Raw genomic sequence first — 24,246 nt, forward strand, 5'->3', positions numbered from 1 at the left:
AATCCAATATGATGTTTGTCTTTTTGTTTCAATCCCTAACCTTTTGTTTTATTTTATCCTTTGGTGATTAACTATTTCACTTGATTAAGTTAGACAAATGTTAGAACAATGGCCAATTGAAATTTTTTTGAGAGTATGATTGAGTTTTAACAATAGCTTGGTCAAATCAGTCACACTAAGTCAACTCCAACATGGTTGAAGTTAAAACCTAGACCATATAAGGGACTACAATACGATAAGTGCTAGATAAATAAAAAAGCACATGAACTGTGTTAATAAGTTAGTTTTTTTTGTTTCAAATTACTTTTTTTTCAAAAATAATATTAGCACGAGATTAAATAAATATGTTTAATAGCATGACACATCATGTAATTTTTTTTTTGTCTTTATTTGTTATTAATAATTCTTTATTTATTTATTTATACATGTAATGGTAAATTAGTTTTATTCATCGAGCAAACTTTGAATGTGAATTTTAGATTTTTCATCGCCTTGTGAGGTCCAGGTGCATGAATCTGATATTGTCGTCAGACCCACACGCTTTTATATAGATCTGATATATTTACTAAATTAATTTGGATATGACATTATTGTCAAATCCAAAACATCTAGATTTTGCAGTTACTTAAATTCACATTAACATAGATCTGACACTTTCAACTGCCATTACAATATCTATCTGTATTATTTATTAATCGGCCATCAAGTCATCAACAACACTCGTATCATCTCTCTAGTACTTATTGTATCCCCTCACCGAATTAATATCTCCCTTAATTTTTCTCGACAACCTAGGTTGGTAGTATTAATTAAGATAATAAATTTCGAAACAACATCATCTTCTGGCGACCCTCATCTGGTACAACGGCTTCAGGAAAATAGGAGGCCAAAAAGCTCACGCAAAAGGACTTTTTCTCGGTCCCTACAAACACGAGCACGTGCTATTGCCCGGTCATCTCTTTTACATGGTCCCACCTATGCTGGGGATTGTAACTTGTGAATTTCTTGAATCTTGTGGAACTGTGTTTACTCTCCTGCTGGCTTGAAATGATTTTTCTGGATGAGCATCTCATATGCATTAAATTTGTGGATTTCGTTATAAATCTAATAGTTTGTTTTTTGGTAAGTAAATTCTGTAAAATACTTATATAAAAATAGCATTATTTATTATAGAAATGTGATGTAAATGTCATTGGTTCAGTTATGTTAATGGGTTCGTGAAAAACTCTAACAATTTTTATTTTTTTTTAATTTCGAAGAACTAGAAAGTGAGAAGATTGGACTTAGGTTGCATGTATATAAAATTATTATAAAAAGTGATATGAACATTTTTATATAGGATTTTTATTTTTATTTTTTTAAAATAAATTTTAAAAAATAATTAATAGGATATCACTGGTTATTTATTAAGTATATAAAAAAATATTTTTGAAATCTTAAATTTATATTGATATGGAAAAAAATGAAGTTTAAAAAACTATGTTGTGTTTGGTATTGTGGTAGCTTTTGTGGTTGTAGTTTGACAAAAATTGTTTTATAAAAAGTACTTTTAGTTGAGGTTGGTTTGATATTTATATATGTTTGGTTAAAACTGTGGTTAAAATTGAGGTTAAATAAAAAGTAGTTTAATGTGTTTGGTTAAAAATGCTTTTTAAATTAAAGTTATAAAATAAATAATATATATATATATATATTAATGGTTTTAAATTTAAATATTGTAGTTTTAATCACTACTATTACATCATGAAATAAATAATACTTTATATAAAATATTTTTTATTATTCCATTAAACCATGTACAATTCCATTACGTACAAAATTCATCCGACAAGAACTATAGTTTCCATGATTTTTTGAGCGTGCAATAAAATTAGATAAAATATTATCAGGAATAAAATTGAGATTACAGTGCGAGTGAATTTAATTCACTCTACACTAGTTTTTCGGGAAAAAAAATATTGTTCACATGACAGTGCGAGTGAATTTAATTTACTCTAAACTAGTTTTTCAAAAAAAAATTATTGTTCATGTCAGCGTGAACAGTACGAGTGAATATTAATTCACTACCTGGTTTTTTGAAGAAAAAAAAATTGTTCACGTGAACAGTGCAAGTGAATTCATAATTCACTGCACTGTTTTAAAAAAAAATTATTCACATGAACAGTCCGAGTAAATTAAAATACAGTCACACTGTTCACTTAAAAAAATAAAGAAGAAAAGCATAAAAAAAAAAAACTAATAATATTGCAACATTAAAGCATACGTTTCAGTATTTAGTATTGTAAAACTGGAAGTAATTATTAACAATTAATAATTAACGGCACTACATATGCGAGCAGGCTGTCGTTTCTCATTTTAATTATTTCATCAGAAATAACATGTGCCAATAAATGTGAGGGTGCTTTTTCTGCTAGCTGCGGCAAGGTTTGTTGCCGACAGTGATTTTGTTTTCGTTTTTTTTTTGTTTTTTTTCCTCATCTTACACTGTTATTCAAAATTTTTAGAATTGTCGGTGCCCGCATTTTAACTTTGGATTTTATTTTTGTTTTTATCTCTTTTATAAAATCTTAATTTATTATTTAATTTTAATTTGTGATATATTATTTTTTTTAATTTAATTTTTATTTTTTTAATTTTTTTTTTCAAGTCCTTTTGTTAAATTGATTTTTCTTTTTGGTTTCATACTTCAATCAAAAATTTATTTTATTTTTACTTTAATTTTAATTCTAATTGTTTTGATTGTTTTTTTATTTTTTTATTAAATTGATTTTTCTTTTTAATTTTATCTTTTAATCAAAAATAAAATTTATTCTTTATTTTAATTTTGATCATCATTCTTTAATTGTAACCTTTTGTTTTGAATCCTTTTGTATAATTAAAATTTCTTTTCTAATTACATCTTTCAAAACTTGTTTTATTGGGAATTGAGTTTTGTGGTTTTTAGATTAGGTGCTTGGGTTTTCTCTACTTATTTTATTTTTGACATTGGTTTCTTTAGAAAGACTTGCTTTGTGATTTTTTTTTCTATCAGGTTATCCCAATATTATAACTTGGATTGTATATTTGACGGGATAACCTTGGTTGACTCAGCTCTGATTACCCGGGTTACATGTTTGTTATGCTAACTCGAGTTGACACAGATCATATTTTTAGATTCTTTTTTTATCCAATTACATCCTTCTGTATTTAATAAGCTGAGAATTTAGCTACATCATTTGTCCCCTTTTAGAAAAATATTTTCTTCATAGGTTATCATAATCACTTTTTGAAAACAAATTGGTTAATATGTTATCGTTGTTTTTTTTATCATCTAATTAAAATAAAAATAAATTATTTGAATAAGTTAGTTTTATAATTGAGTTGTGGATTTTTTTTTTAAATGCATTTGTGGCATTTAAACATCAATTTTTACATAAAAAATAATAATTAATTTGGCTCCATAACACAGTGCGAGTACACAACTAGTGTTGACTAAAACGGAACTCATTCTTGGAGTGTTTCTTTCGTTTTTTTTATTCAAAACAATTAACTTTAACTTTAACTTGAATTTGACTCATGCAAAAATATTAAGTAACCTTTGACTTTAACTTTATAATCATAACTGTGATAAATGTTTTAGGAATTTAGGAAATAGGTATATAGCTTCATAATATCTAAATAAAAAAAAATACTGTTATAAGAGATAATGAGAAGATTGAATTCAAGAGTGACAAATCAAAAGAGGATTAGATATTTAATTGATGGGAAGGTTTTGATGATTAGTGTATTACTTAATGTTCAAATCATGGATGATGATATGGGTTAAAAAACGAAGAACATCTTCCATACTAGATGCATAAGTAACAAGATATGTAGTATGATCACTTATGGCATGCCTATTATTTTACTTATGTATAAGGATATATATTTTAACATTAATGAATTTGATTATTGTATTCCTTGATATTAAAAAGCATAATATATTACAAATTCGAATAGAAGGAAATAAAACTCTTATTAAAGAGTCAATGACAAACATAAAAAATCAAAAGACAAAGGACCAAAGCACAAATACAAAAAGTAAAGAAGATCAATCTACAATTTTTTTAGGGTGGAGAGAGAAAAGAAAAGGAAGAAAAAAAGGATCATCGGTAACTAACCACCTAACTATCGATGACACGCGCTGTGCTAGCTGAAAAAGAACACAACGACACATCTAATTATGTGGTGGATGGATAGGTTTAACCATCAGGAGGCACCACACGCATCACCCGAAGTGCGCGAAAGCCTCCCGCCCGCTGGCGTGTGCAACGCACACGATAGCAACTTTTTGAAATTTAATATTATTTTATTAAGGTAAAATATAATAATGCCCTTGATAAAATAATAAAATAAACAAAATAAACAACTTGAAAAGACATAAATATCCCTTGACCAAAAGCTTTGATTTTTTTTGACTTAAATGAAATTTTAATAATGTAATTTTAACCTAAAATATAAAAAACCGATAATATCCTAAACTAAAGGCATATAAATTTTTGTCTTCAATGGCATTTTAGTATTTTTATTATTCAAATAAAACAAAAAGACCCTAAAACTCTCCTAAACAAGGCTATTTGTTATTTGAATAAAGGGCAAAATAGTAAGTTCACTGATAATGTATCTTGTGTTATGATACAATCATTGTTTCGAACCCCTTGGGTTCTAATATATTTATTATTATGGAGATAAAAAAAAAAACACTATGGTTTTATTTTTTTATGTCATTTGTAATCATAAGTAAGATCACATTGTTTCTTGGTTGGTGAGGATGAACATTTTGTTTTTATATGTGATTAGTGGGTTTATGAATGTACTTTTAACATTCATATGGAAAAGTGTCTCTCAAATATGACATAATAGGTATTTGTTTTTAGAAAGAAATCATAACCATCATTTTTATTGATAATAATAATAAATAAAGTAAAGATATATTTTATGCAAATACATCTAATAATTATTTAATTTGACCTTATATCTGCATTATCTTTCAAACTTAGATATAATTGGGTTCTTAATTTTTATCAAAAATCTCAGTTTGGTTCCTCCATGCATTTGTAAGCCTTCTCAACCTGCTTTTACCAAGTTGCCAATTTTTTTTTTAATTTTAAAAGAAAAGGATAATTTTGGGGGAAATCTGAAAATTAGATTATGACAACGATTAAGGGCAAATAAGCTCAAAGATGCATCCAATGAGCTTATTAGAGTATTTGAGTCAAGATAAATTTCAAGAAGGCTTCGTCTTCAACAAGTGATGATCAGATCTTATTTAATTTTATAAAATTATTATTTTTCTTGTTTTAGGCCTTACTTTGATTTGGGTTGATGTTAACCCATTAAGTCATTTAGTGTTTATTTTATTTTAAGTATAAATATTATTTTTTATAAGATATTTTTTTAAAGTTGGAATGCACATTGATTGTTGCACCTTATTATGTGATCGTGAAAGGATTCTTATATTTTGATTTTTTATTGAACTACTCTGACTTATTGAAAAATTAACCAAGTTTTGTAGCATTTTCCACACTTCTTGTTCGCGTCTCTTAATAAGTGTTATGTGGGGGGTTTGATTATTTATAAGTTTTGTGTCTCAATACTGGTTATTGTCATGTCAAGCTTATTTTCAAGCTTAAATTTATTTTTTTGAAAAAGATTGATTCGACTGATATGATATTTGTACCATGTTCTCTCTTTTTTTTTATATAGATCTGGTTTTTTTTTTTAAGTGATAAATAAGAAAATGTGATCTGAAATGAAAAAAAGTCAAAAAAGAAAAAGAGGGGACGTGATAAAGAAGAAACCATGTACATGAAGAAATAAAAAAGCAAAAAAAAAATTGTTGTCGTCTCACGAAAATAAAGATGAGAAATTGTACTTGAATCACTATGTGATCCACATTTTTTCTATAACTTGATCCAAAGAGGCTTTTAGGTTTTTTTTTTTTTTTGATAACCTGAGGTGTCCGCGTTAGCTTACGCGCACCACGACTAATCCTCGGGCCCACTGAACACCCTGCAAGCCGAGTGGACAGGTAAGGCACCGCGGTGGTGACATGCATGCATATAAAGGATCGAACCCAAATATAGAAGAAGGGAACAAGACCCTTCCCTCGCTAGCCATTTAATGAAGAGAGAGGCTTCCTTTTTTTATGGCCTAAGAGCCACAAATTCATCACAAAGAACACCTCAATAAATGAGACGTTGCCACATATATGAAGATTTTGTTTAAAAAACTTATTTGTATAACATTACTCTTATTTTTTATTTTATGTTTTAATGAGTTTCCTCTTTATCAAATCTTCTCTTCAAATAATCTAAAAGGGCCTATCATTTATATTAATTTGATGTATTAAAAAATATAATTTTTTTCTATAACTTGATCCAAAAAAATATACCTTATAATTTTTCCAAAAAAACAAGACCTTAAAACAATAAAGAATTTAATTTTTTCCGTGTATGTTTAAAATAGTTAATTCTCAAACTGATATTTAAGCTATAGTTTTAGAGTTTGTTTGGGAGAGTGGTAGGAGTTGCTTTTTAAAATATTTTTTTTATTTGAACATACATTAAAATAATATTTTTATTTATTTTTTAAAATTTATTTTTAATATCAGCACAACAAAATTATTCAAAAACACTATAAAAATTTAATTTTAAGTAATTGTTTTTCAAAACTTAATGAAAAGCTGATTCAACCGCAGCTTTGAACAGTACCTAATTTTTTCAAGAAATGTTGAGAGGCAGCTACCCTACAATGGTTAAAAGACTTTTTATCATTATATTTTTAATTTTTTACTAGATTTCTTTTCTTTTCTTTTCTTTTATTTCTACCAATGTTAACTTTTCATTTTTGAATTTATATTTATTTAACCTTTTTTTGATATATTGTCCATGCTCCGTTGTGGGACTTGATTCAAATTATGTGACGAATTGGTTTCAAACCACGGTGCAAGAAAAGAAAGCAATGTTAATTAAGGTTCGTGCAAGCTGACCCAGATATCCATGTTAATAAAAAAAATATAAAAAATCAAAAGGTTTTTTTTTTTTTTTGCGAGACTTGTTCCTTCCCATGAGGGGAGTTGTGAGAGCAGAGTAGAGACTCTCATGCTTTAATGCAATGTTAATTGAGCAATGATTGAGAAGAAAATGGACATGGGGAACTTGCTAGTGAATAATTAAGGAGCTTTACACAGATGAGCAAAAGCTCGCAAACACAGGTTCTTAAAGCATTTTAGAAGCTCAAGCAAATGTTAAGACCCACATCAACACTGGTAGAGTAACAGTCGTTGGGAGTTAGGGCACGTAATTTTCATATGAAGAGTTAATGATATTGTTTTATATGATATTGTTTTATATTACAGGAGGATTGATATGAAGAGTTAATGATGATGAAATTCAAGTAGTTGTTATGTTGTGGTACAAGAAATAATGAAGGATGGTTGGGTCAATAATTAAGAAATTATTTTAGAAATGACTATTGATAACTTGAGATGTTTTAGTTATAGAGAGAATTTTGTTAAAATCTCATAATAATTTAATAAAAAAAACTAGTTGATTTTAAATATTAATATTATTTTAAAAAAAGAATTGTGGTTATATATACACCATAGTTTTAAATGAATCATGACTTGTTATGAAATATTAATTTATTTTTTTAAAAAATGTTAAAAACAAATTCAATAAAATCAAAGAATTATTTCAATCTAAAAACTTAAACTGTTAGGTGAGGTCTCATGATATAATTTATATTATTCTCTAACATACCCCCTCAAGTGAAAGCCTTTTGGGTTTGAAACTTGCACAAGCTCATATTACCTTGTGTTTAAATTTTATCAAGGCTCTGATAACATGTTAAAAAACCATCTTATCTAAAAATTTAAGCTATTGAATTAAGATGATAATAATATATTTAAGAAGAAAGTAAAGTTTTTACTGCGATTATAAAAGAATATATAATGAAATGCTTAAAAATCAATGAAAAATGATGAACAGAACTGTAAAAAACAGATAAACAAAACATTCATCAAAACTACCAAATCATCGAGTATCACCACTAATTGTTTTGAATTAGTGGAAAACTTGTTTAACTTACTCATGCGCTTCGTCGTGACTCAATCAAAAGTTATTTTTCAATGCAAAAAAGAAATGTGTGAGCATTATCAATGTACTTTTTCAGCATGAAGAAAAAATCTTTTTATGAATAAAAAAGACATTAAATTAACGAAATAAATAAAAAATCATATGTACAAATAAATGTCAGCAAGAGATGTTGACGCAAATTGAAAACTATATCAGAGGAGTTGAAAAAAAGATACAAATCAATATATCTACCTAGTGTGTCACACGGAATTATTTATTTTTTATTTAATTATATGCAAATATTTCTTTTATAAGAAAACTAATAATTGAGTTTCTATAAAAAAAAACAAAATAATTTGTTGATATAAATCTTGTTTTTCTTATTAATAATTTTTTTTCAGTTCAAAAATATAATTTTCTTAAGCAATGCAATTTGTTTAATAAAAACCAATAGCGATTAGAATAAATATCCAAAAGAATTTTAAAAAACCAAAATAAAGATAAAAAAATATCTTTAATTTGTTAATCTTTTAATTGTATCCTAATACTATAAATCTAAATATATCTCATTAAATTGATTCATCTTATAAAAAAACCTTCGTATCTCAAGTAAACGTAAGGAATTAAAAAAAAACACTGAAAAACCACACAAAAAAGAAAGACAAAAGAATAAAATAAAAGTTCATTTGAAAAAAAAAAAACATTGCTATAATTCACAGTGAAATGTGAGGAGAAAAACCGTGCATGAATAATGATTTTTACTGCTAAAAAGATGAAGCGTTTTACTGTTTCTTATAATATAATTATAAATATAATGTAAAGTAACATATAACATTAATAATTACATTGACAAAAGGAAGCAAAGGGATTAATTTAATTAAATTGATGAAATATAGGATCAATCATGCAAATAAATTATAGTTCCAGCCAAGGCAGCCAGAGCCAAGCACTAGGACAGGGGTAAAAATGTCCGGACAGGAAACATAAGGAAAAATAACCACAGATTTCAATCTCTGTATGCAGGGTAGTTTCGACATTCTACACAAAAGCTGGATAAACAGTCGTTTTGGATAGGCCCTCTTCTCCCTCTCTTATCAAAACAGTTGCTCACTGATGCTGGAGAGCTCTTGACAATGGCTTCTTCTTCAATCACCTCTTCTTTTCAGACCAGGTCAATAACACTAACCCTTTTTTTATCTTGCTCAACTATCTTACGTTATTAAAGGCTTTTCTGCACATTACTTTTCTGTGTCTTAGGTAGTTGTTGGTAACAAAAATGGTGGCGATTTTTTTGGAAAATTTAAGATTTTCTTTTTTCTGAACAAATGGTTCGGTTGGGATAAAAAAAACTAGAATTTATTACATGGGTTTGCTTGTTTGGAAGTTTTGTTATGTTTGGACTTTGTGTCTTATTGTTTGCTGTCAAGTCCTTGAGTCAATTAGGTTGTTATCTGCAAACCTGTCAATGCTTTGAAGGGGCATGACCAAAGTATGAAAATACTTCTAAGGTTGTAACTGGACATTTTCTTTAATTGGGTTTTGTGCAATACATCAAAAATGGGCAGTAAAAGTAGTGGTTTATAGATTATAAAGAGCAGTGAGCAGTCATTGCATTGTATTCTGCATTGTTGGTAGTTACAAATCCAATGCATTCTCAAAGATAATAACTTCTCGGGTGTTGAAACTTGTGGGATAAAATGGGCTATGTGCTGAAGTATCCAGGTTGGTTTTGTTGATTAGTGGTTTTGCTATGTTATACAAGTGCTTTAGATCGTCTTCAATAAAAATGTAATATGGCTGTTTTAATAAATAATGGAATTGTATAGAACAAATGAACCTTGTTTGAGAAACTTTGCCGCTGGTTTCGCTTTCTTATGCTGTTAGGATTATAAATTTGTATTAAAAGAAGTGGCATGAGAATAAGAAAGTGCACTGTAATTGATTTGGATTAATGACGTGGCCACTAGGTGTTTACTTTTTGTATCGTAACTCTGAAATGGCTAAGAGAAGAAGCAAAGTTCGCATAGTTATGGGGCAATATTAAGATATGGTCTTGTGTCTCAGAAAAACTGTTTGTTATGTACATGAATGAAAGGAACACAAGTCTGATTATGCAAAATGATTAGCTAGGAGTGAAAATTATGAAAGTATTCTGAATTTTTCTCTTCTTTTGGTGTTTCAGCAATTTGAGATCTGTATTCTTGGGTGAAAGAAACAGAATTTGTGTACCTAGTGTTCCTGTAACTCGCATTGGTTTTTTGAGAAAGGCTATTGAATGTAAGGAGTCACGGATAGGGAAGCAACCAATTCAAGTTCCATCCAATGTGACAATCAAATTGGAAGGTCAGGATTTGAAAGTAAAGGGTCCATTGGGGGAACTTTCAAGGACTTACCCACGAGAAGTGAAGCTTGAGAGGGACGAGGATGGAATCATTCGGGTGAAAAAGGCACTAGAAACTAGAAGAGCGAACCAAATGCATGGTCTTTTCAGGTAAGCCTTCCATCATTTGGCTCTATTATTTTGATTGCCCATTACTTCCTTGTTTTAGCATTATTGCACTTGTGATTTCAATTACACCAACTAGTTATTTCATTTTCAAATGCTTTATTCTTGGACCTTCAGAGGTTGTATAAGGAAGATGTGAACTGCTTCAATCTGGTTTTGAACCAGTCCTAGCATGTGATGTTGACAAAACTAGGGGCTAAAAGAGGGTTTATACTCTGTATCATGTTCCTAAATTGTAGTTTAGAAGCCAATTGTGTCTTTTAAATAATGATGAAACTGTTAAAACCTAAACCTCACTTGACACTGTGGACCTGATTCTGATGCTCCTGAAGCACACTGTCTGTGGAAGATTATACTTGCTATATTAGGATTCAACCAAAATCACCCAAACTAATGTGACTGTACACAGTTAAAGAATTTCTACAATTTTGGATATGAATTGCTGAATTATAGATATATTATGTGATTGACCAATCATCTTAACTTTAACTTCTTCTTTTTAATGAGGATCTTCATTTTACTTCTAGTTGAGGCTATTGCTTGGTCTTGCTGGAATAGTTGGCCATTAATTTGGCATGTCTCATCTTTGCTGTAAGGAAACTGTGATGTTTGAAGTAGCCATTTCAGGTGTAACACTGATTATGGACGTGGATTGTGTGTTGACAACCCCTCTTTTCAAGACATGTCAGGCATGTCCAATGAAGTAACACATGATCGAGTATATTCACTTAGATGCTTGAACACATGATTCTAAACACTGGTGTAAAAAGTAACAGTGAACAATAATGTAATAGTTTCAACCTTAGATGCAGAATTAGATGAATTTTGGAAGTGAATTCAAATCAATTTTGTCCATGTCTGACCATTGATACTCGCTCTTTTGAGTTTAGAGCTGCATGATTTGTATGAGAAAAAAACAGTGGTGATTGTTTGATGTACTACCCAAAGTGCCTATCTTTCGCTGCAGTTTGTCTTTCGAATTTTCTCTGCATCTTTTATTCCGATTTGAACGTCAAGGACAGGAAAATCCAAATACAGAAATATTGATACCTGCCTTGGAAAACGTTTGCTAAATTATTCTTTTCTAATATTTGAACCCTTATGCTATTTGATACACACAGAACACTTACGGACAACATGGTGGTGGGAGTATCTAAGGGTTTCGAGAAGAGACTTCAACTAGTTGGTGTTGGTTATCGTGCAAATGTAGAAGGAAAAGACTTGGTATTAAGTCTGGGGTTCTCTCATCCAGTTAGGATGGCAATCCCTGCTACCCTACAAGTGAAGGTGGAAGAGAACACCAGGATCGTTGTCAGTGGATTTGACAAATGCTCCATTGGTGAGTTTGCTGCTTCAATTAGGAGATGGAGACCCCCTGAACCATATAAAGGTAAGGGTGTGAGGTATGCCAATGAAATTATAAGATTAAAGGAGGGGAAAGCAGGGAAGAAGAAGTGATGAATGTATTTCTTTCATTATATTTTGTCTCAGGTTTTTGCTCATTCGTATGCATCAACAATGTGGGATGTATTATACTGACAGTAACTCTTTAAATTGGCAAGCAGTGTAATTTCCCCCCCTTTCCTTCAACCATTTTTTTTTCCTTCTCTCTATAACTCTATTCGATGGTTGCTTGTTGTAATCCCATATTCCCAATTGAGGCTTCGGCCATGGGACTTCTGAGTCATGACGTGTGAATGCATTGCAGCAAAAACAAAAATCCCTTCTAAACCACCCTAAAATAAAACATTAATCGTCTTGTTCTATGTACCGGGCGGATTGTGTGAATGCAAATGAAAAGGCATATTTTATATATAATCTTTCACAAACATGGACCGGTATCTATAAATAAGATCGGTTTGCAATATTATATTATCTCAACGCACGCAGGAGGGTTCTGTGCTGCTCAAGAGGCGGCCTAATTAATAATTATTAATGACATGCCAATGAGATAAGAGGTTAGTATTCCTCTTGCACATTTCATGTGCTTCATTAAATGTCTTCTCATCAGCTATAATTAAACCTTGAATATTTCTCATTCTACAAGCGGTTCTTCTTTTCCCTCCCACGTTTCCAGCCTTTTCAGAGCCTCTTGAACCTGCATTGCAGCATGGTAATTCAGAAAGTGAATTATATATATATATATTCTTCTTCCAATTATATATATATATATATATATATATATATATATATATATATATATATATATATATATATATATATATATTCCAAGGAAGAAATCAAGAAATTGCCATGATAAAAATTTGGAAACTAGACATTTCATAAGGAAAGTTCATGCCATGCATATTGTTGATTGCATATTTAACCTAAAATCTGTTTATAAATTTTATTTTATTTTATAATTGATAAAATGAATAAATTAAGGAATTAAACAACTCAAGGTGATAAAAAATTGTTGCAATATGATAGAGTTTTCTTATACATGCATCAAACTTTCAGCAAGTAGTGATATAATTAATTAATTAATTAATTAATATACGCAAACTTCACTTCAATTAACAAAGAATTTCAAGTACTCGAAAATGCTCAGCTCACCTCTTTATTCCAATCCGTCCGAATCGTAACCCATAGCAAAATAACTGTTTGCAATACTATGCCAGCAATCATTCCTGACCATATTCCCTGTGCCCACACACACACGCACAGCAATCACATAATTGCTTCCTTGAAACATCAGTATTCATGAGTATTGTTTTTCTAAATATATTTAATTAATGTAGAGGGTGTATTTTTAAAATCATCCTGAATTATTTCTCTAAATATTTACCATTGATGTATCATTGATGTATAGGGTGTACTTTTTAAAACGGTCAAAAATTAAAATTCAAAGACTTAGTTTCAATTGATATATAAAAAGCTGATGATACCTCTTAATTATATATTATTGTGGGAAAAAAAAGAAGAAGATAATGCATCTTGTATTAATAAAAAGAAAAATAAAATAAAATTGGTAGTTACCTTGGCACCCAAGTTGAAGTAGAAACCGAAGAGTGAACCCAATGGGATCCCGACCACATAGTAGCATCCGACATTAACATAGGCAACAAAAGCTTGCCAACCGCATCCAACAGCCACACCTTAATTAATTTTCATGCTTCCATTGTTCAGCATGTTCGCATTAATCAAATGATCGATGTGCTGTAATATATCAATACACGTACCTGATAAAACAGGCTGAACTCCATTTAGTACAAGAGTTAGGGCTAGAAGTGGACAGAGATCAGATACTGCTTTAGCCACAGTTTCGCCGCCGGTGAAAGCATAACTGATGACATCCCGTAATGCCATCACTGCTAATGCTGCCATCACTGAGATAATCAAAGACATTGTTGTCACCACTACCACTGAAAACGCGGCTGACTTTGGATTTCCACCTCCCAGTTCATTGCTGACTCTCACGCTGCATGTTCAACCGCATGCGGGTGGCCATATCATATGTGAGATTTTTAATAAATTATTATGATGCATGTATGGTTAATTAATAAATCATAATAAAAATGATTGTATACACATGCAATGCAATGGAGAAAAACAACTACAACGAAGAGAGCAATGCTACTTTCTTCTAAGAGATCATTTTCTTACAAATAAAATGACAGATGTGGTAAGAAACTATAAATTATGCACCTTATTGATTTATTTGCAAGAGAAGCCATTATAAAAGTTTGTTTTTCTAAGAAAAATTAGCACTGTCCTGTTTAATTTGACTCACCTTGCTGCTGCATTGAATCCAACTGAGATCATAAACACCCATCCAGAGATTGTCATGCTGCAAGAAAAATCCAAATTCTAAGTATCAATTTAAGTACTTAACCAAAACAGTAATTAATATTCACTAGAAAAACCCATTTTCTACCTCACTGGAGGTAGCTCATTACAAATCCTTTCTTCTACATTGAATAATCATGTATTGAACGGAAAGGCTACTTGCCCGAGCCTATGTTCCTAGTACGTGGGCTCAGGCTCTTTACCCCGGGCCATGCTTCTTAAGAGCTGGGCTCAGACTACCATGTCCGAGCCCATGTTTCTTGGGTTTCTTGGGTTTTTTTCTCTTTTAGAAATCTTTCTAAGTATAGAAACCTATGCAGGATGAGCTTATACTTAGAAAATATTCTAAAAAAGCTAAGGGGAACCCAAAGAGTATGACCCCTAGTGATACCTATACTTAGAAAGATTTATATAAGGTGGAGGAGAACCCAAAGACAATGACCTCTAGCGATGCCAATACTTTTAAAAAAATTAAAGGGTAGAGGGGACAAATCCATGGAGGGTGTTTTTAATGCACTAAGAAAACCAAGTTCATCTCTTAGAGAGTGGTTGCATTAAGTGTAAGAGGTATGTGACCTCTTTAGGATGGAATAAGGTATGAAAAGCCTCAATTGAAATCTTTCTAAGTATAGAAACCTATGCAGGATGAGCCTATACTTAGAAAATATTCTAAAAAAGCTAAGGGGAACCCAAGGAGTATGACCCCTAGTGATACCTATACTTAGAAAGATTTATATAGGGTGGAGGAGAACCCAAAGACAATGACCTCTAACGATGCCAATATTTTTTAAAAAATTAAAGGGTAGAGGGGACAAATCCATGGAGGGTGTTTTTAATACACTTAGAAAACCAAGTTCATCCCTTAGAGAGTGGTTGCATTAAGTGTAAGAGGTATGTGACCTCTTTAGGATGGAATAAGGTATGAAAAGCCTCAATTGAAATCTTTCTAAGTATAGAAACCTATGCAGGATGAGCCTATACTTAGAAAATATTCTAAAAAAGCTAAGGGGAATCCAAGGAGTATGACCCCTAGTGATACCTATACTTAGAAAGATTTATATAAGGTGGAGGAGAACCCAAAGACAATGACCTCTAGCGATGCCAATACTTTAAAAAAAAATTAAAGGGTAGAGGGGACAAATTCATGGAGGGTGTTTTTAATGCACTAAGAAAACCAAGTTCATCCCTTAGAGAGTGGTTGCATTAAGTGTAAGAGGTATGTGACCTCTTTAGGATGGAATAAGGTATGAAAAACCTCAATTGAAGAAAGATTTCACCAAAAAGTAGAAGGTTTGTAGCCTTGGAAGGTCTATAACCTCCTTTGTGATGGCGTGGGGGCTTGGGAGCCCCTCATTGAAGAATGGTCAATGGTGTGTGAGAGATATATAACCTCTCTATGATGGCATGAGACATAAAAGCTCATCACTAAAGAGTGGTGCAAGTCTGAGACTGCATTGGAGAATGAGAATCTAAGATCAACCCTTGGCAAATTGGTAAGAGGCCATTTGGCATCACTTAAAAAATAGGGGCCCCAGATCTACCCCTAGTGAATTGGTGAGAGGCCCATGGGCATCACCCGAAGAATAAGAGATCTTGGATTAACCCCTAACGAATTAGTGAGAGGCCCTTAGGAATCACTTGGAGAACGGGGGTTCTGAATCAATCCCTAACGAATTGGTGAGAAGCCCATAGGCATCACCGTCAGAGGTTAATCCGGGATCCCAGATCAACCCCTAGGTGGAATCACCTAGAGAATGAGGGTTTTAGATCAACCCCTAAAAAATTGGTGAGAGGCCTCTGGCATCACCTAGAGAATGGGGGATCCTGGATTAACCTTTAGTGAGTTGATGAGAGGTCCCTAGACATTACCTAGAGAATACGGGATCCCAGATCAACCCCTGGCCAATTGGTTAGAAGCCTCTAGGCATCACCTAGAGAATGGGAATCCCATATCAACTGGCGAATTGGTAAGAGGCCCCTTGAAAAGTATTTGGAAACCCCCATTGAAGATCAATAGATAGAGAATGTATGTTAGAGATATATTATTTTTATTTAAAAAATAAACTTACATTCATATTGAGGATTATGCATCCTATGATGATCTGAGTGATAGATACATAAGAGGTTCTTAAGAGTAACATGTTTTGAAGCTGGTGCCAAAGTGTTTGCTTTGACTGCCTTGATAACTTTAAAAGAGTAATTTTTAGGATACACCAAATAACAATGGGTTAATCCCTTATGGTTCTTCCTCAAGCTTTCATTTCTAATAAGAGAACAATTTCACTTGAAAGGTCCTTGGTTGTTCATGTAATAAGAAGAAGGCTCATATCGTAGCAAATCAGTCTTTTCCACCCGTATGTGATTTTTCATGACTTGTTTCATCTTAAGCAAACTTATGTCTAATAAGGCATAAATTTTTCTCCATAGGGCATATTCTCCTACCCCTTTTATCAAGGCCTTTAAAGTTATTGGCTAAAGAAATTCTTCCACATTGAGCATCTCCTCATTGAACCTCTTCAAATATGCTCGTATAGACTTACCCTCTTATTGGGTAACACCAAATAGTTCCATAAAGCTTTTCTTGGTTAGTATGTTGGTGTCAAAAAGCGTCACTAGCTTAACATATAGGTCACTGAACCCATCAATAGAGCTTGGCTCTAAATTGTTATACTATGCACACGCAGGCCCCCGGAAGGTTGTGGGGATGATTTTGCATATTGAGTCACTATCCTAGATGACCAACTCTAAGCTACCGCGTTTATTCTGTACATGCTCCCTTAGGTTAGCTAGGTCATCATAGTTGTCCATACTTATTTTTTATGGATATGTAGTCTTTAGAAGTCAATTATTCAATACTTGTTTGAACAAGGAATAACCCCTCCATTAATGGGGAGTTGTAGTCATTCTCCTGGGTATGCTCATGTATGCATCTTCTCTTAGTCCTTTATCTATTAGACTCTTGGGAGCCCAAGGAGTTTGACATAGAATGATGGTTACGGTAACTAGTGTCCATCTCACGGTAGTTAGGGGGAGGATGTTTGAAGTATCAGTTTTGTACATAAGTATCGCAATGGCATGAAAGACCCCTTAAAAAACTCTCAGGATTGTCATTATGTTTAATCTCCCTTGAATAGTGTAATCATCTACAAGCACCTGGTATGGACAGTGGATGTGGTGCGAGGGTGTTGTATGTTGTCGAGGGTGTCAAAACTTATAGGAGTGGCAAGGTCTAATTTTGACCTTAGGTTACCAACACAATCTGGGTGGGGAGTTTCACCTGACTTACGAGTTGTTGAAGGTCTGGCTGAGTAGAAGTGTTCGTGGTAACAGATAGATTTATCCAGTGTTTTGACTCAAGTGTGTCTTGGTTGTGTGCCATGGAATGACCTAGAAATGTCAAAAACAAGTTTTAGAAACTGATGGCCTTTTTATCAATTTCCCACAAATGACGCCAATTGATGAGTCTTAAAACTTAAAATGCTTAGGAATAAGGTTGATGTGTTTGATAATTGGTTGATCTTTTAGTTCAAGAATTTGATTCATTCTCTATATTCAAGGTATCTAGTGATTTGATATAGAAAGTCCAGAGGGTTGGTAAGTGGTAGCAGGTGATGCTTGGTAAGGCAAGTAACCGGTAACTGTGGTAGTAGCAGGTGATGTCTGGTAAGTCAGGTAACTGGTAACTGGTACCTGCAAAAGGTCTCCTTTGATGGATGTGGGGACTCTCCGATGATAAAGTCAGTAACTTTATAGAGAGAGAAAGTGCAATGATATTTTAGAAAGATAAACTATGAAAATATATATGCTAAGAATATTAAAAATGAAGAGATTGTGAACCTTTGACTTGAAGGATTCATGATGTATTTATAGCTCATGAATCTTATTTTTTTGTGAAGAGGAGCTGAAGTATAATTTCATCCTTGTGATATTTTGATATATATTCTACTTAAAATAATACGTATTTGATCAGTATAAAATATCAAGGGACCCTCATGGGGTCCAGAAAAAATTCTCTAGAGAGTGTTGGGCTCGAACAAGATGTCCGAATCCAGTAGAGGTGAAAGTCGGTCCTGACGCTCTGCCTGGAACTAAACACGCTGGGCTCAGGTGAGACAGCCTGAGCCCACGAGATGTGAAAGTGGGTGCCTAGGCCCAAACATGTTGGGCTCGGGCATGATAGCCCGAGCCCTCAAGCGCCCATGCACTAGGTGTCCATGCGCCCATGCAAGGAGCATGGGCTCGGGCTACTTGTCTGAGACCATGTTCCTGGTGCGTGGGCTCGAGCTCCTTGCTGGAGCCCATGTTTCTTAAGTTTTTTTTAGTTTTTTTTTTTTTTTAGATGTTTTGTTTTTAGGTTCATTTGAAGAATTGTTTGAATCTATTTTATTTGTATCCATGTAAATAAAAAAGGGAAATGCTAATAACTATCTAACTGTGTGCGTGTGTGTGGAATTATGTCCCCGGGATGCCTTGCTACATTACAAATATAGGACACAAAAGAAGAAGAAAAATACTTACCAAATGGAGAGCGAATCCAAAGCCAACTCAGGGTTCTCTAGCAACCCAGATATGAGAACAAGAACTTGGAAGTACCATGTCTCCAAGCACAGCATCACAGCAGATGCAGCAGATAACTTAAAAAACCCCCACAACCCAGAGAAGGCTTGCACAGCAAAACCATCCCATGTATGCTTGCACTTCTCACTGTTAATTATATAAACAAATTGTGCCAGCACAATAATCCACCATGACAAACTCAACACTAGAGATGCACCCAACAAGCCTAGCCCAGTTTTGTACACAGCAAGCCAACTTAACAGAATATGTATTACCAAAGTGATTGCTGATATATATGCACTAGGGGCCATTATGCTTTGAGCTTGCAAAAACTTTTGTATTGGAAAGTTTACCGCATATGCAAAAATTTGTGGAATAAGGCCGTACACAAAAACTGCTGCTGCTGATGCGATTTCCTGTGATTCCCCAAGTAAAACTAAAATGGGTTTGCAAAAGATGTAAATGATTGTGAGTAGGATCCCAGTGAGAGAGAGGAGAAGGGTTGATCTTTGTAGATATAACCCTAGCATTCCGTATTTGTGTGCACCAAATGCTTGCCCACATAGTGTCTCCACAGCACTTCCCATTCCTAACTGTTTCATTCATATACAAGTAATATCAAAATGAGATGGATGACATAAAAAAATATTTTGATTATATATATATATATATATATATATATATATATATAGAGAGAGAGAGAGAGAGAGAGAGATGAGATCAGAGCTAGAGAGGGAGGGAGTTTTATTATTGATAGCTATTTACCATAAGGCCATAGGCAAATAATTGGATTCCAGTGTTGCCAAGGGAGGCAGCAGCGAGTTCAAGATTACCAAGTTGGCCAGAGAAGATTTGGGTGGACATGGACATGAGATAGTTGATCATATAAACAACAACTGCAGGTGCAGCAAGGCGACAGAGCAGCTTCGACTCAATCCATGTGGCCCTTCGAAGACGTTTAAAGTATGGCATCTCGGTGTCTGATAATACACTCTCAAGCTCAATGCTTGAATGATTACTCTTTGTTTTGGGTAATTTCAGTAAGGGTTGAAGGACAATCTCTTCGTCTGAAAGGGCCATCTTTGATTGTTGGCTGGACTGAAGGGTTTGGTGCTAGTGTTCCGTGCTTGTTTTGGTTTGATGGTAGAGGAAAATGGAGAAGGAACACAAGGCTTGATATGTATGAAATAATGTTTAGGTTTTTTAAGAAGGATGGTGGCTGGCAACATAAATGATAGTCAGTGAACTGACAAGTGCGCGCGCGAGTGTGTATTTCCATCTCTCTGAGATATTATCCCCCCATCTAACAGACGATATTCTCTTTACAATCCCAAAATATTTTGCCAAATATTCTTTTTTAACTAATTTTCATTTTTCTTCTTAAGATCAGAAGTAGTTGAAAAGAAGAAATAAAATTACAAGTTTTTAACAAGGAGTAAAATAGAAAATTATTTGAGAGAATGTTATTAATATATTTAGTTTAACTTTTTGTCAAATAATAGCCAAGGAAAGTAGCATATTTTTTGGGGAGAAAAGGAGTGTTGTCCTAGTAATTACTTTTATTTTGTTTTTATTTTAAACCATAGTTTTGATGCAAATTTTTAAGAAAATTAAATGTTGTGTTGCTGTTCCACTATTATAGTTTTATTTTTTTTAAATTCCCAATATGGTAGTTTTTAGTGTTTTCAAGAAGATTATTTACAGAACACCTACGACTTGATATTGCAAATATTGCAAAAATACTCTTAGTTTTTTATGCAAATTAAAATCCTTTCTCCATTTATTACTACCTCAAAAATACAATGTTTTTGACGGTTTATTCCCCCACTAATAGTCTTTGTGTGTGTGTGTGTGTGTGTGTGTGTGTGTGTAGAAATCAACTTGATGTTATCATCGTGAATTGTGTGGGTATTTTTGGTAAGAGAAGAAGTAAATATACTGAAAGGCAAAACCTCTAAATTTATCTTTGCGGTTGGATAAATTATTTTTTTTCTCTATATTAGTTAATTAACCCTTGTGTTATTTGAATTCGTGCAGTTAAACCTGATGCTCTTTGAATTCGTTCAATTAACCAAATAGTTAACTTCTACCAAGTTTCCATATTAACTATGCATGTTAATTATATGGTAATTAAATATTTTTCATTATAAGATGATTTTTTTTCTTGATAAGCAATAAATTGCATTACAATGTCAAAAAAAAAGGTGAAAAAATATCAATAATGAATTTACAAATTTACGGGTTCACAATTATTTTAAACCAAGAGAAAATACATAATAAGTACACCACATTAAAAAAAATATATATATATATAAAATTTCATGTCCATGCTATAAATTATTTTGTATTAGCAGTTATTATTAGGTAAGACAATAACCTAAACAGCATTAATGATAGCAACTCAAAATGAAAAGAGATGAATTGATTAAGGAGTAAATAAACTTGGAAGATTAAATCCATGCAACACAATCACAATATCTAATAACACATTGTTTTGAAAAAATAAATTGTTCTTGATGATTTTTTATTGCGCAAAAATAATTTATTTATTGTGCAAAATATAAAAGTTAAAATAAATAATTGTCACAAATTCAAAATTAAATTTAAGGATTTTTCTTTTCTTATAAATTGGATGCGGAAAATTAAGTTTCATATTTTGAAACGTCCACGCACTTAATTACTCCAGCGTTCCCAGTTAATAACATTTATGATTTTGGCAGGATTATAAGTAAACAATCTGTCAAACCTCAGAGGATAGGTTGGACTCGTTTTCGTATGTTGGGTATGGTGGTTTTCACAAGAAAATAAAATTATGAGGATGATCAGAATCTTGCCCATTCTATGAAGGTAGTGTCCACCGGCGAAGCAAAGTGTATTTGAGGGGTGAATCCAACTTTCAAAAACTTAATGTTTATAGTCCCTTTTGACCCCCCTTAAATATTGAAAAAAAACAAAATGAAAATGAGTCAAATTTTTCATTTTTTTAGGAAAATTCATTAAATGTTTTATTAATAGTCCTCACCTTTTCCTATCTCCCATGCTATTATTGTGAAAGAAATTTAATTTTTATTTGGCTTAGATATTACAAAAAAAAAAAAAACTACAACAGATCAGTATTTTACTGTGGATTACAGACTACTATTTTACCCTTGGTGAGCAAGCTTGAGTTCAGGGGTATACGAGTCTTTTCAATGAGGCTTATTTGTAATTACATTAAAGAAGGGTGTTAATCAGTAATTTCATGTTTTTTTATGTAGTATAATTACCAAATGACCCTTAAAAAAAAGTTCTTTTCGGTTCAGGGGCTTTTCGGGTTTCTTATATTTTTTTATGCATGTTAATTACTTAAATGTCCCTAAAAAAAACTGTATTTACTATAGATGCAATGTCATTTTAGGGTTTTTTGTTATGGTGTTTTTGTAATTCTCATGTGGAGTTAGGGGTGATTTAATATTTTAATATATATAAATTAAGATTAAAATTCGAAAGTGGTTGGGTAGCATGCAATAGCAAGTGGGTAGCACCCGTGCTTTTTGGGTGGCCCATGTGGCGCTCACACAACATCGAATGCCATCTTCCGGGGTGGCGTTCAATGCGCCTCACCACCCTGTCACGGTGGTGAGACGCGTGTTCTTCGAAGACACGCGGAGGAGCTCCGGTAAGGAGTTTTTCCCTTCTTCTTCCTCTCTCCTTTTAGAAAATCATGTTGGCCATTGTAAAAAAAAAATCTAGTTATTTGTTTGTAAAGTTAAATTAAATTTTCATTCTTTTGATTGCAATGTATTTGATCTTAAATCATTTATTGAGTTATTTTATTTTTTTAATTTCATCCCTTGATACTTTATTTTTATATCAAGTTTGATCTTGATATTTAAATACCATATTTAGAAGATGTTAGTCAATCTTTTACATTAATTCTAGCATAGAAATCATCATGTATTAAAAACTTCATATCTATCTAAAAAAAGTAAGCTTTTAAGCCTCTACACATATTTTATCATGATATCACAACAAAGATCCTATACTCTATAGAAAATCTTAGAAGTCTTTTGAGTAGACACTTTTTCTTTCTTTCTTTTTATTCCTACCAATAGAACTTACAGACCAACAAGAAACCATAAAAGATTTGACCATCAATCAATCTCTTTAGATCAAGCTCCCTAAATCAAGTAATTATATATAAATCAATATCCTTAGATAAAGCTTTCTAAATTAAGTAATTGCATATCAATTAACCAAGATATTACAACAAACATCTCTCTCAAATTGATGTTGGTGGAACACGAAGCATCAATTCGTCAACCATGAATTGATTTCGATGACAAGATAGAGCCTTGATAAACACGCCAGTTATCTATAACTCAATGAAAATGTAAAAGAGAGTAATCACATATCAATTAAGTTTTTTGTGAATGGAATAACAATCTAAACATTTAAAATAAGTTTCATAATAGAATATATATATATATATATATATATATATATATATATATATATATATATATATATTGTGTGTTATGATATATTTCCTCGTAATATTATATAAATTAAAAGGCTATATGCATTAATATATTAAATTAAGATAATTTTTATATATTACTGTTAGAATGAGATGTTAAAAATTCATGTAGAATTAAATACAATATTTAGAAGATCCTAGTCAATCTTATACCTTAATTCTAGCATACAGATCATCATGTATTAAAATTTAGATACTACCCTTTACTGTATAAATTAACCCTATGTATAAATCAAAAGTAAGTTTATAAGCCTCCACATATATTTTATCATAGTATCACAGTAGAGATCTTACACTCTACAAAAAATCTCAGAAGTCCTATGAGTGGACAAGTTTTTTTTTTCTTTCTCTTTATTCCTATAAATGGAACTTACATGCCAATAAGAAACCATAGAAGATTTGACCACCACCATGACCTAACTCATCAAACACAAATCAAAACCCATGAACACTTCACTACTCAGATTAGTATTAAATTGAATGTTATTTTTTGTCAAAATAGTCTGAATGTTTCTTAATTAAGGATATTTTCTCTTTAAATAGTAAAGTATCAACATAATTATATCCTACAATATCTCTTGGATTATAATTACAATTTCCTATCAATCAATCTCTCTAAATCAAGTAATTATATATAAATCAATACCCATAGATAAAGCTTCCTAAATCGAGTAATTGCATATCAATTAACCAAGATATTACAACAAACATCCCCTCTCAAATTGATATAGGTGGAATAGGAAGCATCAATTTGTTAACCATGAATTGATTTTGATGAC

General features: G+C 31.9%; 2 protein-coding genes across 2 annotated transcripts; one reads left to right on the forward strand and one right to left on the reverse strand.

Moving 5' to 3' along the window:
- Positions 1-9,100: 9,100 nt before the first annotated feature.
- Positions 9,101-12,192, forward strand: LOC7462053 (50S ribosomal protein L6, chloroplastic). Its single transcript, XM_002320423.4, has 3 exons — positions 9,101-9,267; positions 10,279-10,587; positions 11,724-12,192. Exons 1-3 carry the CDS (start codon positions 9,230-9,232, stop codon positions 12,058-12,060), a joined length of 684 nt encoding a protein of 227 aa, XP_002320459.1. The 5' UTR covers positions 9,101-9,229; the 3' UTR covers positions 12,061-12,192.
- Positions 12,193-12,422: 230 nt separating this feature from the next.
- Positions 12,423-20,113, reverse strand: LOC18105333 (protein DETOXIFICATION 40). Its single transcript, XM_006375466.3, has 7 exons — positions 19,714-20,113; positions 18,910-19,541; positions 14,336-14,392; positions 13,785-14,023; positions 13,582-13,700; positions 13,159-13,245; positions 12,423-12,700 (listed from the first exon to the last, which is right to left on the reverse strand). Exons 1-7 carry the CDS (start codon positions 20,026-20,028, stop codon positions 12,638-12,640), a joined length of 1,512 nt encoding a protein of 503 aa, XP_006375528.2. The 5' UTR covers positions 20,029-20,113; the 3' UTR covers positions 12,423-12,637.
- Between the last annotated feature and the right edge of the window lie 4,133 nt (positions 20,114-24,246).

The sequence above is a fragment of the Populus trichocarpa genome, chromosome 14 (genome assembly GCF_000002775.5).
Source record: "Populus trichocarpa isolate Nisqually-1 chromosome 14, P.trichocarpa_v4.1, whole genome shotgun sequence".
NCBI lineage: Eukaryota > Viridiplantae > Streptophyta > Magnoliopsida > Malpighiales > Salicaceae > Populus > Populus trichocarpa.

Coding starts and splice junctions, on each gene's coding strand:
- LOC7462053 (XM_002320423.4), top strand. CDS start 9,230: ATGGCTTCTTCTTCAATCACCTCTTCTTTTCAGACCAG. Junction 9,268..10,278: donor ACCTCTTCTTTTCAGACCAG/GTCAATAACACT, acceptor TTGGTGTTTCAG/CAATTTGAGATCTGTATTCT. Junction 10,588..11,723: donor CAAATGCATGGTCTTTTCAG/GTAAGCCTTCCA, acceptor TGATACACACAG/AACACTTACGGACAACATGG.
- LOC18105333 (XM_006375466.3), bottom strand. CDS start 20,028: ATGGCCCTTTCAGACGAAGAGATTGTCCTTCAACCCTTACTGAAATTA. Junction 19,542..19,713: donor TATTTGCCTATGGCCTTATG/GTAAATAGCTAT, acceptor TGAATGAAACAG/TTAGGAATGGGAAGTGCTGT. Junction 13,701..13,784: donor AGTTCAGCCTGTTTTATCAG/GTACGTGTATTG, acceptor AAATTAATTAAG/GTGTGGCTGTTGGATGCGGT.